Below are 16,091 nucleotides of genomic sequence, written 5' to 3'. Positions count from 1 at the left end.
GGTCGTAAAGCTGGCAGATCCTCTCTCCTTCCCAAATTCTAACCCTCTCCCAGTAGATCTGCTGGGTTTGCCCCCAAACAAACCATCAGAGTTTCGGGGCCATAGAGATGGAGGGGAAAAAGTCAGAAAGCAAATCAACCTACTCTATTGCTGACCTCAACTTGCTTTGATATCTATCTCACTGGAGTATAAACTGCAATGGACTTGAAGTGAGTATCTATCTCCCAGCAGTAGTGTACTGATTCACTGGCTTATTGAGAATAGTCCACTACAGTCATCAACTGGCGTTTATTCTCTTCCTGTTTGAGGTTAATGCACACCCTGTTGAACAGTTTTCCGGTGTCCTTGTCAACACACCCCTTGCATCCCACAACAGTACCACAGCGCAGTGAGAGGACATATTAAATGTCAATAGAGACCAACACATCCAGCTCTTAGTAGAAATGCATATGCCACAACCTTTTTAAAAACGTGCCCATGGGCATTGATCAAAGGCAAACATACTATGTAAGGGGCAGCAAATCACGAGAGCTTATAGCCCCTAAAGGCTGCCATTTAAAGGGAAGTTGCTGCTTTTCGGGACAAAAGAAAATCTGTAAAAAGACTCAAAAATTAATGCCAAAAGTTGGCAAATTTGCAAAAGCTGTATGGGAGGAGAGGGAAGAAGAAAGGAAGGATGTGCTCCTGGGAACTTTGCTACCTTAAACGAAGTAAGGTGGGAGAAGGCTCATGTGGAGCATAAACACGGCATAGACCAGTTGGGCCAAATGGCCTGTTTTTGTGCTGTAAATTCTATGTAATTCTATGTAAGAGGAACTCAACCACTAAATACTTACCAATGGGAACTGATCAAAGGCAAACAAGAGGAGCTCACATTGTTTCTTATGTGCACACAGTTTTGTTTCAGTTTCCAGACACAATTAGGTATAACTTTACCAGTGCTCATTAAAATAAACTGTGTACACTGGTTTAGCATTATGAGTATAAATAGCCATTTGGAGAGAAAATGACCTCATGGAAGCTTAAAATACAACACAGAATTGCATAGAATGTACAGCACAGAAAGAGGCCATTCAGCCCAACTAGTCTATGCCAGTGTTTATGTTCCACGCAAGCCTCCTCCCACCCTACTTCATCGAACCCTATCAGCACATCCTTTCTCACTCATGTAGCTTCCCTTTAAATGCATCTATGCTATTCGCCTCAACTACTCCATGTGGTAACAAGTTCCACATTCTAACCACTCTCTGGGTAAAGAAGTTTCTCCGGTATTCTTTATTGGATTTATTAGTGACTATCTTATATGTGACTGCACCAAGGCAGATGGGCGTAGTGTTTGACTAGCGTCAAATAAAAAACTGAGTCAGGAAATCAAAGGAGTTGCATGGAGATCTTTGACAGACATCTTTATTGTATTGAGTGCTTCCAAACAAACATACACAATTGGCCTTAATGTCCTGGTTAAGGAGAGAAAAGAAGCCAAAATTCCTCCCTGAACCGACACCATCAAAACAAATTAATTGGTCATTCATCTCAAAGCTCTTTGTGGGATCTTGCAGTATGTAAAATAGCTGTCACATTTGCCCTTATAGCAGTTACTGCACTTCAATTAAAGTAGTTAACGTATGTGAAGTACTTTGAGATGTTTAACAGATGTGATAAGACACTACAGAATTTTTTCTTTAAAACACTGACAATGCAAAGAATAGTAGAATTACCTGTAATTCCCTCGGAACTTGATGAATCCTTTTCCATTCTTCCCCAAACTAAAATGGAAATGAAAAGAGTGATGGAAGTTTATTAAACATCAAACTGAAAGCAGTTATAAAATGTATTACTTCAAATCTTTCCCCCTCCAAGTCACACACCATCCAGACTTGGAAATATATCGCCGTTCCTTCATCGTCACTGGGTCAAAATCCTGGAACTCCCGACCTAACAGCACTGTGGGAGAACCTTCACCACACGGACTGCAGCAGTTCAAGAAGGCGGATCACCACCACCTTCTCAAGGATAAGTAGGAATGGGCAATAAAAGCCAGTCTTTCTAGCGCCCCATATATCCCGAGAATATATTTTTAAAAATCCATTAGTTCCCTTGGTGCCTTCATGAAGCTGAAGTCCAGTGCCCATAGAGCAGCCTGGTACCTGGGCTGTTACAGACTGCCAGAGAACATGGTGGCATCCATTACTCCACTTAATCACCAAGCATTGGATGCATGTCCATCAACAAATCCAGAGCACCCAGACTGATGCCCTCTACTTATTTTAAATACTTAGCATTGCTGCTGTAGCTATAGCTGGCAGATGTCTACCTATAAACAATTGCCATAGTGGGATTTGTAAAATGGCCTCATATAATATGAGAGGCATTTAGTGTCTCTGCATATCCACATTTCTAGATATTAAAGACATACAATCATATTCAAACACCAAATGACATGGATTGGATTTTCCTATTAGTTGACATCTCTCTAGTAAATGGTTTATTTTACTGATACCCGTAAACTGAGTGGTTAGAAAGTATTGTGAGTGTTGTGCAGGTATTTTAATTAATGAGGTACCTACCAGGTAACAAAAAAAGTTATCTTTGCTTTTCAATCAATGGTTGCATTGCGCTTTACAGATTTCTCTAGGATCTGTATACCTAACATATATTACACTGTGTCAGGCAGAACAGCACAGAAAACAGCATTCAAATTGCATCTGGATGCTCTATTGGGAGTGTTCAGGTACTAGAGAGGTGAGCTTCAATGGGCTCTGGGAATCAAGGTGGGAAAATGGCCTTCTCCCACCATGATTTTTTTTATCCTCTTACATTGAACCTTCCTCTGGTATCTAGCTCCCCAAACTAATTTGTTTATTTATAAATCTTGTCACCATCTCACTTTCATGATAGCTATTTTCCTCCTTACTGAAATAGGCCGTTGATTGCTTTGGTAAAATGGTTGGTCTCTAGTCATCTGACTGTGACATTACGCTGCTTGTGGTTGGCTGAAATTACATGGCAGTCTAGGCAATCTCTGGTTTTATAGTGGCAGGGTCGTCAATGCCCCACGGCATAACTCATGTTGCTTGTCAATGGGACAGGGTTTTTTTTATTCGTTCATGGGATGTGGGCATCACTGGCAAGGCCAGCATTTATTGCCCATCCCTAATTGCCCTTGAGAAGGTGGCGATGAGCCGCCTTCTTGAACCGCTGCAGTGGTGATCGGATCGGATACTAGCAGCTAGTTCTAAATGGTCAAGAATTATTTCTGAAGCACTGAAATGCTGCTGCTCCCCAGCATGACCTTGGCATCACAATTAACTTGGTTGTGGGGACTTCACTGCAGCTGTTCAGAGACATAAGCTTGCACATCATCTTTCGGCTGAGGCAGCAGTTTGCTTCTCTTTCAGTGTAAAATAACAGTGAACCTTTTACTAAATCTCTCAAGTAATACATGGCCTCCCATGTACACATAACAAACAGTGTGTCATCATGTAGGCATTAAAGGCTGAAAACTGGTTTGCAGCTGACCCCCGTTGTGTGAAAATCATTCTCTGAAACTACTTTTTACCGTATGGATGTGATGATAAACTTCATTTGTTCTGATGACAAAACACAGGGAGTGTTCCGTATACTAAACAGCTGCTGTTTACAGTTTGCAGTTTCCCCATTGAGCTGCTTAAAAAGGCAACTCCATTTATCTTAACAAAAAAAAGTCTTTGATTCGAATGCAGGGAATATCCTTGGAGCTTTATGTGTGCATCCAGGGTTTCTGCCCATCTTCCACCAAAGTTATGGCGGCCGATTGGGAGGAACCCCCCGCAATGAGGAAATTCCTTGCTTAAGTCACTAACTAAACACTTATTTCCCATTTAAGTGATTCAGAAGGAAAATAACAGGTTTATTTTTTCATAGATAAAAACTACTGAGATCATTTTTAAAATATAATTTTGATTATATAATCATGCCTTGAAAGTGGATGATGTAGATAAGCTGCACGTAGGGGCAGTGATGGTGTCAATGATAAAATCAAAGACTATATACATTACTTACAAAATGGGAGCAGGGATTCCATGTGTGGAAGGAAAGAAGATCGAATTTGTATTTAAAACACAGGTGGTGGCTTTTTACTTTGCACTTTAGCACAGGATTGCAGGTGAGCTCTGTTTGGGAATGGAATTAAGTGGTTAAGTACAATTTGAACAGTGTGAAACAAGAGGGTTCCCAAGCTGCTGAGATCTTAGAAGTACCATCGGAAAGAAGGCAAAACTTTTCCTCAGGGGGTTAAATGGGTGAGGCCGAGTCCATGGTAGAGCAGATTGTGCACGGTCTGTGTAAGGAATGGGACAAATGGCTTTCTCTCCTTCAGTGTCTTTTTTACCTTAACCTGTTTAAGTTTTCCTGGAGTTTCCCTATGAGAATATCTTACTCCCACATGGCAGTTTTGGTTTCAATGATTGACTAATGGAATAAGCATTCTAACCTAAACAAGCTTTGAAGTTGGAAAATCCAGATTTTTTCTTGGAGTCAACTGTAATTATATTAATGATATTTTTCAATCTCCTTAATGTTTTCACTTACCTTATTGCCACCTCAGTTATGTCTCTGTTCGTGTTGAGACAGCCAGCCAAGCAAAGGACTCCAGCCAATGAGATGCAATTATTGCTGACACTGTAGTGAGGACAGAAAGTTATTTTGGACACCTGTGCTCATGGCTTGCAGTAAATACTGTTACTATAGTTATAAGAACAAAAGAAATAGGAGCAGGAGTAGGCCATGTGGCCTCTCGAGCCCACACCGTCATTCAATAAGATTATGGCTGATCTTTGACGTCAACTCCTGTTTCCCGCTCGATCCCCATATCCCTTGATTCCCTTAGATTCCAAAAATCTTTCGATCTCAGCCTTGAATATACTCAACGACTCAGCATCCACAGCCCTCTAGGGTAGGGAATTCCAAAGATTCACAACCCTGAGTGAAGAAATTCCTCCTCATCTCAGTCTTAAATGGCCGACCCCTTATCCTGAGACTATGCCCCCTAATTCTTGATTCTCCAGCCAGAGGAAACAGTCTCTCAGCATCTACCCTATCAGGCCCTCTAAGAATCCTATATGTTTCAATGAGATCACCTCTCATTCTTCTAAACTCCAGACAGTATAGGCCCATTCTTCTCAATCTCTCCTCATGGGACAACCCTCTAATTCCAGAAATCAATCTAGTGAACCTTCATTGCATGCCCTCTAAGGCAAGTATATCCTTCCTTAGGTAAGGAGACCAAAACTGTACACCGTACTCCAGGTGTGGTCTCACTAAAGCCCCATACAATTGTAGCAAGACTTCTTTACTCTTGTACTCCAACCCCTGTGTTAAAGGCCAACATACCATTTGCCTTGCTTGCTGCACCTGCATGTTAATTTTCTGTGTTTTGTGGACAAGGACACCCAAATCTCTCTGAACACCAACATTTAATAGTTTCTCACCATTTAAAAAATATTCTGTTTTTCTATTCTTCCTACCAAAGTGAATAACCTCACATTTCCCCATGTTATACTCTACCTTCTTGCCCACTCATTTAACCTGTCTATATCCCTTTGCAGACTCTTTGTGTCCTCCTCACAGCTTACTTTCCCACCTAGCTTTGTATCGTCAGCAAACTTGGATACATTACACTCAGTCCCTTCATCTAAGTCATTAATACAGATTGTAAATAGCTGAGGCCCAAGCACCGATCCCTGCGGCACCCCACTAGTTAGAGCCTGCCAGCCTGAAAATGACCTGCTTATTCCAATCCTCTATCCATACTAATATATTACCCCCAACCCTATGAGCTCTTATCTTGTGTGACAATCTTTTATGTGGCACCTTACGAATGCCTTTTGAAAATCCAAATATACTACATCAACTGGTTCCCCTAGTTGAGAATCCCGACGTGGTCAGTTTTCAGTAAAATATTAAGATGCCTACGTGGCAAAGAAGCAGAATGCAAAATGGTTAGAAAGGGTTAATTAGTTAGTAACTGAGATTGGTACAGGTGGCCTGGCCTCCTGCTGGGCCATATGTTTGCATAGTCAGCAGGTTTGCATGGTCTTATCAATGTAGAGTATTTGATGTGATTCAAGGACTGGTCTGAATGTCTCCATGTTTATGGCAGATCAATATAGGTAACGAGCTTAGCCAAAGTTGAAAGACATTCCAGGTTGGGAGATAAGGAACAGAAGGAACAGGGAAGAGCATTCCAAGTCGGAAGGTGAGGAAGTATCCCCTTTGATGTCTAATAGCAACATGGTCAGCACATGATTATCTATGATTGGCCGGAAATAATGTAACCTCGCATGGCAACCTGTGCCCGGCTTATGATTGGTGTTGACTCTTGTGTTAATGATGTTCCAACCCCTATCGATCTGTATAAAGGTATGAGTTTTTGTCTTTGTCTTTCTCTCCTTATTCTGTTAGAATCGTTCGGATTCTCTCAGGAATCTGAATTGAAGCTACAGACTAAGACCTGCTATTAAAGTTGTGTTGAACTTTAAAATGTATTCGACTTCAGTTTTTACTGAACCAGACTGAGGGGAAAGAATCCGGATCGTCATTTGGTGGCCCATACGGGGATCTTAACGGTCGTTCACCGAGAGTTCGCGGAGTAAGAGGCGGATTGTCTCAGACACGGAGGAAGGAAATGGCGCCCCGATGTAAGTAGTCTTAATTTACTACGTCGGTTTTCCTCCAATCCGTCAGTCTGACGACGAATCGTCCAATCGCTAACACTCGTGTGACGTCCTTACAAGATTCAGGTCAGTCTGGCGAATGCACAGAAATAGCAGGAAGAGGTCAGTGGTCGAATATCACTGAGGGAATAACTTGTAAGCGGTAGGTCAGTGGTTAATATCACTGAGGGTAGTCAGAGTTTAAGTTCCTGGTGATTGGATATAAACAGGAACTAGTGATCAAAATATCACTGACTAAAAACTTAGATGCCGCCAAAAAGGCTCAGGAATTAATTTGGAAAAATAACAGAGGTACCACAGTCAAAGAACTAATTGCTTTATGGAGACAGTACTGTCAAAAAAAAAATATGGATAGAATTAAGTGACTAGACAAATGTTTAAAAGACAGAGACCCGAAAAAGAAAGGTTCTGTTGTTTAAGTGTACTGTCCCTTTAAAAAGCCTGTCTTGATCAGTGTTTTTTTTTGTCGGTGTTGTGGGCCATGCCCCCTTCTTACTGTGTCTTACGTGTTTTCTTCCTTTGTGTAATGTATCTGTCTTGTCGTGTGTTTAATTCTGATACTGCTGAATTAAAATTGGAGTTATTGAGGTTAAGTGACCTATTAAATTCTGGTTCTTATAAAGTGTGGGCATGTTAAATTCCAGACATGGGATCTTCAAAAAATTGGCATTTTGAATGTTTATTTTGTGATTGGCTGTGGTTTAAAAAGAGGTTATAAATTAACGGGATACATTAAAAAAAACTATCTGGTATCACTGTGATAGGAAAAGTCGGAAAGCTGGAACAGCTCGGAGCGTTGATTATAATCACATCCACTAAAAGTATGTGAAAAAATAGTGTGCAAAAATATAGTATAAAGCAATCCACAAATGTGAGAAGTAAAAAATCAGTCAAACCTGTGTGAAGAGAAATTTTGAAGGTGGAAACTTAATCTCAAAGGGAGAAGGATCAAGTTACTCCTACCACAAGAGCAAGTTAATATTAACCCCTTCCATCCCAAGAAGCCAGACTGTCATGCCAAGAGCAGTTCAAACAGATAGAAATGACCCAGTCGTTGAGAACTGTCTGAGGCTTGCCCAGAACACAGGTGAACATGAGGTGATAATTGGTATAGGTTATATTAGTAAAATTGTCCCAATCACTCGGAAATGCCAAAGGCTACAATTGACTGAGATATAAGTTTTCACGCTACAGTGAAGAATTGATAAGAAAGGAATGTAAAACAAATCATATGAAAAGGAAGCATAGGTTAGACAATTGGAAGTCCATTACTTGAGCTATGTACTGACACAGGGTACTAAATGCCTATCAGTTTTACCCTGCCACAGTATGATAAGGAAGTTTTGACAAGTTCTGGGGCTATTCAATTTTATTTGAAATTAATAGTAGAATACAAGATCTGACCAAAGAGGGGAGACCTTCCCTGACAAATTATATAACTCGCATTGAGAATGCTAAGAAAACTCAACAATTAGATCAACACTTCCTAACTCAAGTGTTAAAACAAAGAGCGACATGGAATGGAGGTGGACATCGTAAAAAGAGATAGGCAAATATGGAGACGTAAAGATCTGTGATAAGTGATATAGCAACTGCCTTTGCCTCAGTTGTTAACACCATTGATTTGACAACATTAGATCAAAAGGTCAGAGATTTAGGGTCTCGCATTAAAGATATATTAAAAAATAAATGAAAATACAGATAAGGAATTGTCTGAGGATCAAATGCTGACCATATATTTGCAAAGGATAGCTACAGTGCTAGAAACACATGCCCAAACCATTAATAAATTAATAAAAGAGGAATATAACGTATCTTAGCAGGCGGCTGCTAATGATATCTGCTTAATGTGGTTACATCTTGAAAACACAGAGATTAGGACTTGGAGTTAGAAATTCCAGTCTGCAGCCCTGCGTACATCTGTATGTGGGAGAGACTGTGTTTATTTCAGACAGGCTGCGTGCTTCAGAGAGAGAGAGACTAGGCAATTTCTCTCTCCTGTTTTGTTTTCTGAATTTGTTTCGGGTAAAGGGATTATTCCTTTGGATAAATAAATAATAAATGAAGATTTGCCAAATTAATCACTTGGGCTCTCAAAAAGAGCCGCAATGGATTTTCTGTGTTTCTTTTAAAACAGGTGACCCTGTTTTTTTTTTGGACCACGTGAGTGTTGATGGTGCAGGATTACCAAAAGTAGTTACAAAGTTACGGTGCAACTTTTGCTGGAGAAATTTGGTGCAGGAAACGATCCAGTGGTGTTAAAGATTTAAGACTTTAGCTGCAGACATCAGCGGATACCAAATGTCACAGCGTGGTGATATCAACCTGATTCTCTTCTTTTGAAAACATTTTGATTTGTTTTGTTTAACCTATTTGTTGTCTTCCGAGACAGAATGCTCGAGGTGGGGAGATATGGGAATTTCTCTAAAGTCATTGAATTGGGCATGATAAAAAAATCAATCTGGCATAAATATACAATCTAGTGGAAGTCAGGAAAGTGTAGTTGAGAATAGTAAATTGATAGCTTTCTCATGGAGATATTTGTGTCCTTGCCTATAATGAATAATGAGAAAACTACACTCAATAGCCTGGCCACTACCCTGACATCGGGACCATGCAGGGGGAGATAAGCACTCTAGACACCCCTGATCTTTTTGATAAGATAACCTGAAAACCTAAGAATGGCTACAGTGGACATAAAAGATACAAATGTATGTTGCCATCATCTGAAACGGAGATCAGGATGAAGAACATGATTACAAAGGCCTATGGCCTGGTGAGCTATTGCAACCACTCTTTAAACAAACCAGTTGCTTTTACAGGACTGAATCCTACAGGACATATGATGTGTGCCATGGAAAATGTTCGGAAATACCATGAGGAAGAAGAGACTGGCCAGCAGAAAGTTAATATCCAAGAACACTAAGCTCATTCCTATGAGATGCTGCTAGTATGCGGAGATACATGAAGAAGATACATTGAAGAATGAGTCTCAGACAGGCTCAGTTACTTGACAACAGCACAACAGGAAAATGGTTAATGTGGTCCAGGCGAGTGAGAAATCCTTTTAAACAAAGCACTGACACATGGTCCATAGAGAAACCAACTAATTAATGAAACAGTCAGGAAACACTGGTATCAATCAAAAGGACTGAAATTAAAGTAAAGAGGGACACAGTAATTTGGATTTCCAAAATTCAGGGTTAGGTTCCCATCAGTTAACAATAAAATTGGGAGAAACAATATTTAGAAGATATCCGCACGATGGATACAAAATTACAAGATTATGAGGGGCCCAGAAAAAGTAGACATGAAGTACCTGTTTCCCCTAGCAGAGGGTTCAAGAACTAGAGGACGTAGATTTAAGCTGATTGGCTGGAACAAAATTAAAGGGATGTGTTACGAGACATGCTGTCACTGTGTGTCCACATAGTGTTGGACACAGCCTAGAAGCACAGTGTGGGTTTAATAATACCGGTACCAATCCAGATATTAACTGTACCATGGAGGCCCTAGAGGCGGATCTAAAACCCACTTAAGTGGCATATGCCGGAGAGGGCGAATATTGTGTTACAACTAATTTGAAAACGTTTAAATATGCCAATCTAACTTGTGATATTTTAAGTCCAGAATTCTACTCCATTTCTGAAGTCCTGGTTCGGATTGGACCCGAGCAACTGGTAGAGATACACCGGCATAACCTCACCACCTTACAAGTTTCTGAGAATGTCAGAAAGGACTTAAAAGCATATCAGGACACATTTGGGTATCTGACACCCCTGTTGCCTAAATACTTGAAAGCATTGCGAATGGAGATACGTCTCTCCCAGAAGGTTTATTATAGCCTGCAACAGGACAATAACAACATTAAGCATGACATTGACCAAATTAAAGTCACCACCTGGTGAAATGACCTCTGGAATTTGGGACTGAATATACAGATCCATCTTTGGATTAGATTAATTTCATATGTATTAGTCGTAGTGCAGTTTGTTGTAATGTGCTTCTTGATTTTCATTGCATGTAATAAATGTAAGCAGAGGATGAAGGGTTTGGCAAAGATAGTAAAACAGAGCCTGGGTGAGAATGTCCCCATTGTCTCTGTGGTTTCAACTAAGAACACATCTTAATGGTACCGGGAGTAGCACCCGCTGGGGTAAGGTGCATGTAAAAGGGAAGACAATTATAGCTTGATAGGATTATCAGCTGCTCTGCCTCTCTTCCACCCGGACTGGTGGCCAACACGAAGGGAATCTGGTTAAGGTGAGGTACAGCATCTAACGGGATATTGTAGGGAGAATTTGGATTAAGGGATATAATGGGGAGGGCACCAATTCACAGGTGTAAAATGGTCTGAAAGGTACCATTCAGTCTAGTTAGGCTGGAAACAAAATATAAAGCACCATGAGATATTTGACTATGTTAGCCTTTTCAAACTAACATGAATAGGTTTAGCTGACCAAGGACATTCGCAGCTTACTTGAGAGATGTTTAGAAGGAGTCTGTTCCTGAGAACAGATAAGAGTACAAAGGCGTATTGATGAAACATGTCTGTGTTCTATTGGGACTTCTCTAGTTCAAGGGCTAGTCATATTCATTGTTATAATTCTTATAGTTTATTGCTTACTTAAATGTTGCTGCGCTGCAGAACCTGCAGAACCAGTGAGCACCGTAATAATTGGTTATCATGAAATGATAAAAGGGGGGAATGAGAATCCCTACGTGGTCAGTTTTCAGTAAAATATTAAGATGCCTACGTGGCAAAGAAGCAGAATGCAAAATGGTTAGAAAGGGTTAATTAGTTAGTAACTGAGATTGGTACAGGTGGCCTGGCCTCCTGCTGGGCCATATGTTTGCGTAGTCAGCAGGTTTGCATGGTCTTATCAATGTAGAGTATTTGATGTGATTCAAGGACTGGTCTGAATGTCTCCATGTTTATGGCAGATCAATATAGGTAACAAGCTTAGCCAAAGTTGAAAGACATTCCAGGTTGGGAGATAAGGAACAGAAGGAACAGGGAAGAACATTCCAAGTTGGAAGGTGAGGAAGTATCCCCTTTGATGTCTAATAGCAACATGGTCAGCACATGATTATCTATGATTGGCCGGAAATAATGTAACCTCGCATGGCAACCTGTGCCCGGCTTATGATTGGTGTTGACTCTTGTGTTAATGATGTTCCAACCCCTATCGATCTGTATAAAGGTATGAGTTTTTGTCTTTGTCTTTCTCTCCTTATTCTGTTAGAATCGTTCGGATTCTCTCAGGAATCTGAATTGAAGCTACAGACTAAGACCTGCTATTAAAGTTGTGTTGAACTTTAAAATGTATTCGACTTCAGTTTTTACTGAACCAGACTGAGGGGAAAGAATCCGGATCGTCATAGTTACATCCTCAAAAAACTCTAATAGATTTGTTAAACACAATTTTCCTTTCAACCACTGGTTATCAACCATTTTAACTCATTAATAGTATTAAACTAAATCTCTCCAAGCAAATTCTAACAGCATTCTTTTAAAAACTGACAGTGAATTAAATTAAATCCCAAGAAGTTCAAAATCTTGAACTTATACCTAAAAAATAAATGTCCAATGACCACGCAACAATTGTTCTCCTCCCCTTTCTTTAATCTAAAGCCATTAGTTTGTACTGAAATGTTTTTTTACAGCCACCATCAATATTACTCCAGGTGAAATTTTCCCTCAGGCATCAATAAGCTTCTTGGCAGCCCTCAGAAAGCAACTTAGAAGCCAACTTAGAACATTTCCTTTCTAATTAAAGATTTAACCTCAACACCTCTCCCTGCTCTTCAGGGATTGCAAGAAGATCATTGGAGCCACACAGGCAGCAGGAAAATAGACGAGTCAAATAAACTGCCTACCCTACCAATGTTATTTTTCTTCCCGCGACTCAGCTCACAGGTGTGCTGGCTGAAAGGAGATCACTGCACGTGAATGGTGAGGGAGAACCATTACCATTACCAGATTCAATCTAGCATTCAGTGCTGCACTCTGTGCTCCCAGGTCGTCTCAATTTGTGGTCAGTTTTGTTCCCATTTTGGTCAGAGTGAATGGAGATAAACCCTTTGCTTGTGTGATACAAAGCAAAGTGGCGATAAATTTTATTCGTGATGGACCACTGCTAACAGGAGTTTGTGTCATATTCCCTATCATTTCCGTAATTTTTCAACCCACAAACTATGCATCGTACATTAGTCACCCATTTCTGTTGACCTTGGTGCATCCTGCTCCAGATCTATGCTGGGACAAGGAAGGATCCTATAAATGTACCACAGGAAGTACCATGAAAAGCATGGATATAGTAGCACAAAACACCTCTCTCTGCTATTCAGGGATTGCAGGAAGATCATTGGAGCCACACAGGCAGCAGCATCAAATGAAATTGCAGTAAAGCTGCCTATTCATTCGTGCTAACAAAATTTATAGAAATCAAACCTAACTCATAATCTGCTTAGATTTTGACTGCAATGCAATCCATTTATTCTATAAAATATGTTGCCAGAGGACAGAATAAAATATCACTGAATGTGAGAAGCAGTTCACGTTTTGTGTCTCATAATGACTTCAAATTGGGTTTTCACTTGAACTTACTTTATTAGTCTTGAAACATGCAGCTTTGGTAGGAGCTCAACTAACTTTCTGAATCCTCTATCTCCCAGTGAGTTATTCGATAAACTGCGAAGACAAATGGATTGTGAGTATGAGCAGCCTCAAACAAAAATGTTACATTCACAGGAATCCTCTACTGTCCTTTTTTTTTTCGGTTAGTAAGTTTGAGATCTCTCCTCATACACTGACTTTGAAATCATCCCAATCTAGTTTAGGATCCTCCCATTTATTGAGTTTGATTTCCCCATCTATTGAGTTTCAAATTCCCCATTGAGTTTGAGATGCCCCATACATTGAGTTTGAGATTCTCCATATATTGAGTTTGAGATGCCCCATACATTGAGTTTGAGATTCCCCATCTATTGAGTTTGAGATTCCCCATATATTGAGTTTGAGATTCCCCATCTATTGAGTTTGAGATCTCCCATCTTTTCAGTTTGAGATTCACCATACATTGAGTTTGAGTTTCCCCCATATATTGTTTGAGATCCTCCCATATAGAGTTTGAGATTCCCCATATATTGAGTTTGAGATTCTCTTATATATTGAGTTTAAGATTTCCCTACATATTTTCTTTGAATTTCCCTCCTTTATATTGAGTTTGAGATTTCCCTTCATACAATAACTTTGAAGTACTACTCCACATATTGAGATAGATTTTCAATTTGCCACCTGACCACAAAAATGGCATTGCACATCGACTGCCCATTATAGAAATTGCCTGATATTTATTTCCTTTTACATCAGTGGAAATGATTATTGTTAAAAAGTGCAGTCAATCCACATTACCAGTTTTACACCTTGGCAGTAAGTTAAATATCTACCCCATTGACTTTGAAATTTCACCCTATATATTGAGTGAGATTCCATCCAATATATACTGAGGTTGAGGTTCCTCCCCATATATTAAGTTTGAAATTCCTCTACCTCATATATTGAGTGAGATTCCACCCCTATATATATTGAGTTTGAGGCCACCCCCATGTATTGAGTTTGGAAGTGAAGTTGATAATAGACACACAACATAGAACACATGCTGTTCCTGCACACATTTGTTCTCAACTATCTTTAATCAAGCTCTGCACTCTCCCTGTCCATTGGCTGTAGATGTTAAAAGGAAGAAGGAAACTCTGCTAATGATGAGGCTGGCAAGTCCCATTCAGTTTACTTGTTGAATGACACAGCAGGAGGCTGGGTGCCTCATTTAAATGACTACAATGGCAGTGGGTTACTTGTTTTCACCATGCAGAGGAGCCTACTGTAGCAGGCTTCACAGAGATTACAGGGTCGATTTTAATCCAGAGCGGGTTTAGCATGTGAGGAGGCAGATTAAGTGCCAAGCACACTCGCTGGCCCATGTTTCAGGCCCGGGGTATTTTAACTCCCAGGCCTCATTTAAATGCCACTGGTAGTCCAGTCCCTGCCCAGAACGGACGGGAAGGGGGCGCAGAACGGCTGCTGACAGACAAAGATCAGGCAGTCTAAGGTCTCCCTCCGGCTTCCAGTAAGTGGCAATGTGAGAGTTTCGGAAGGGTCTCTTCCTGAAGGCTCCTCCTGGCCCCACAAAGAAAATTATTTGACTTAGCTGGAGGGCCTCTTCCTCCTCCCGCCACCTGCCAACCTGCTTCAGCCTAGAGGTAAAGGCGCGGTGGCCTCCTCACTCAGACCCTGGTTAAACTGCATTCATGCACGAGGCTTCCACCCTCTCCCCTCCCCCAATGTCCAGCGGGCGCCTCAGCCGCGGCCAAAAGTGACGGCAATAAAATCGGAAATCGGTGGGAACGGAGCAGGAAATGGAGCCGCTTCATTTTAACTGGTCGCCCGTCCAGTCCCACCGAGCAGGGAGGGTTAAAAACCCAATATGGCCAACTATGCTGGGAGATGGTTAACGTCCTTGAAAGCACAGAATAGCAGCCACTTTGGCCAGGCTACCAAACTGACATGTTAAAAGAAAAATTTCCACCTTTGCAATAGCATGCGGTTGTGTTGCTGTGATATCAAAATATTTATTGTGACTTCAAGAAATAGCTAAGGAGCAATATTATTGAATCAATTCCAACACTATAATTATACACAAAGCTGAAAAGACAGCTGCTAATGGAAACAAGAGCAAGCTCTTTGAAGGCACTAAAATGGCATGGTGGACAAAACTCTTTTGCCCTCACTTACTCCAGTTCTGCTAAATTAGAGCAATGTTCCAGTGTGGAGCCCAGTTCTTCCAAATGCTTCAGTTGAAAATGACAGTAGGTCAGACTGCAAAAGAGTTGATGGAAAGATTATGTAAATGGTTCAGCAAAGGAAGCTCAGTGATGGACTGTATGCCTAAACAACTCAACTCTAGGACCTTACACATAGGAACACTTCCCTAACACCTCAAATATAGAATTGGGGGAGAGGCTATACAACATTAAAGTACAATGATATACAGTTGTTCAGGTGATTTGAGGTGTTTGTGGAAGCTATCACCCTATTGCTTGTTCAGATTGATTACATCTGTTGGATTGCCTTGCCTCATGTTTCAATTGAGCCTACATTGGCACATCCTGATTTTATTGATCCAAGATTCCCCCAACCAATTTTGATTTTAGACATTCCATCTACTCAAAAGTGAATTGGAAATTCTCAACCAAGGCAGCAAATGTTATTTCTTATATTATGGAATTCTCTGAACCTGTACTGATAATAATAGTATCGAAAATCAAACCCACTGGGTAGAAATCCAACTTGGGCCGCAGCACATAACCGGCAAT

General features: G+C 40.6%; 1 protein-coding gene across 5 annotated transcripts in view; it reads right to left on the bottom strand.

The window, feature by feature from the left end:
- The window catches only part of nlrc5 (NLR family, CARD domain containing 5), a 229,803-nt gene that overhangs the window by 89,088 nt on the left and 124,624 nt on the right, over positions 1-16,091 (bottom strand). For all 5 annotated transcript variants that reach the window (XM_067997778.1, XM_067997776.1, XM_067997779.1 and 2 more), the window contains exons 18-21: positions 15,511-15,594; positions 13,324-13,407; positions 4,570-4,659; positions 1,719-1,766 (exon numbers count right to left, since the gene is read on the bottom strand). In XM_067997778.1, the coding sequence (XP_067853879.1) occupies positions 1,719-1,766; positions 4,570-4,659; positions 13,324-13,407; positions 15,511-15,594 (306 nt within the window). The remainder of the gene's footprint in view (positions 1-1,718; positions 1,767-4,569; positions 4,660-13,323; positions 13,408-15,510; positions 15,595-16,091) is intronic.

This window comes from Heptranchias perlo, chromosome 16 (assembly GCF_035084215.1).
Source record: "Heptranchias perlo isolate sHepPer1 chromosome 16, sHepPer1.hap1, whole genome shotgun sequence".
In the NCBI taxonomy this organism is placed as follows: Eukaryota; Metazoa; Chordata; class Chondrichthyes; order Hexanchiformes; family Hexanchidae; genus Heptranchias; species Heptranchias perlo.
The sequence above is the reverse complement of the archived record's forward strand: the minus strand, read 5'-3'. Positions and strand labels throughout refer to the sequence as shown.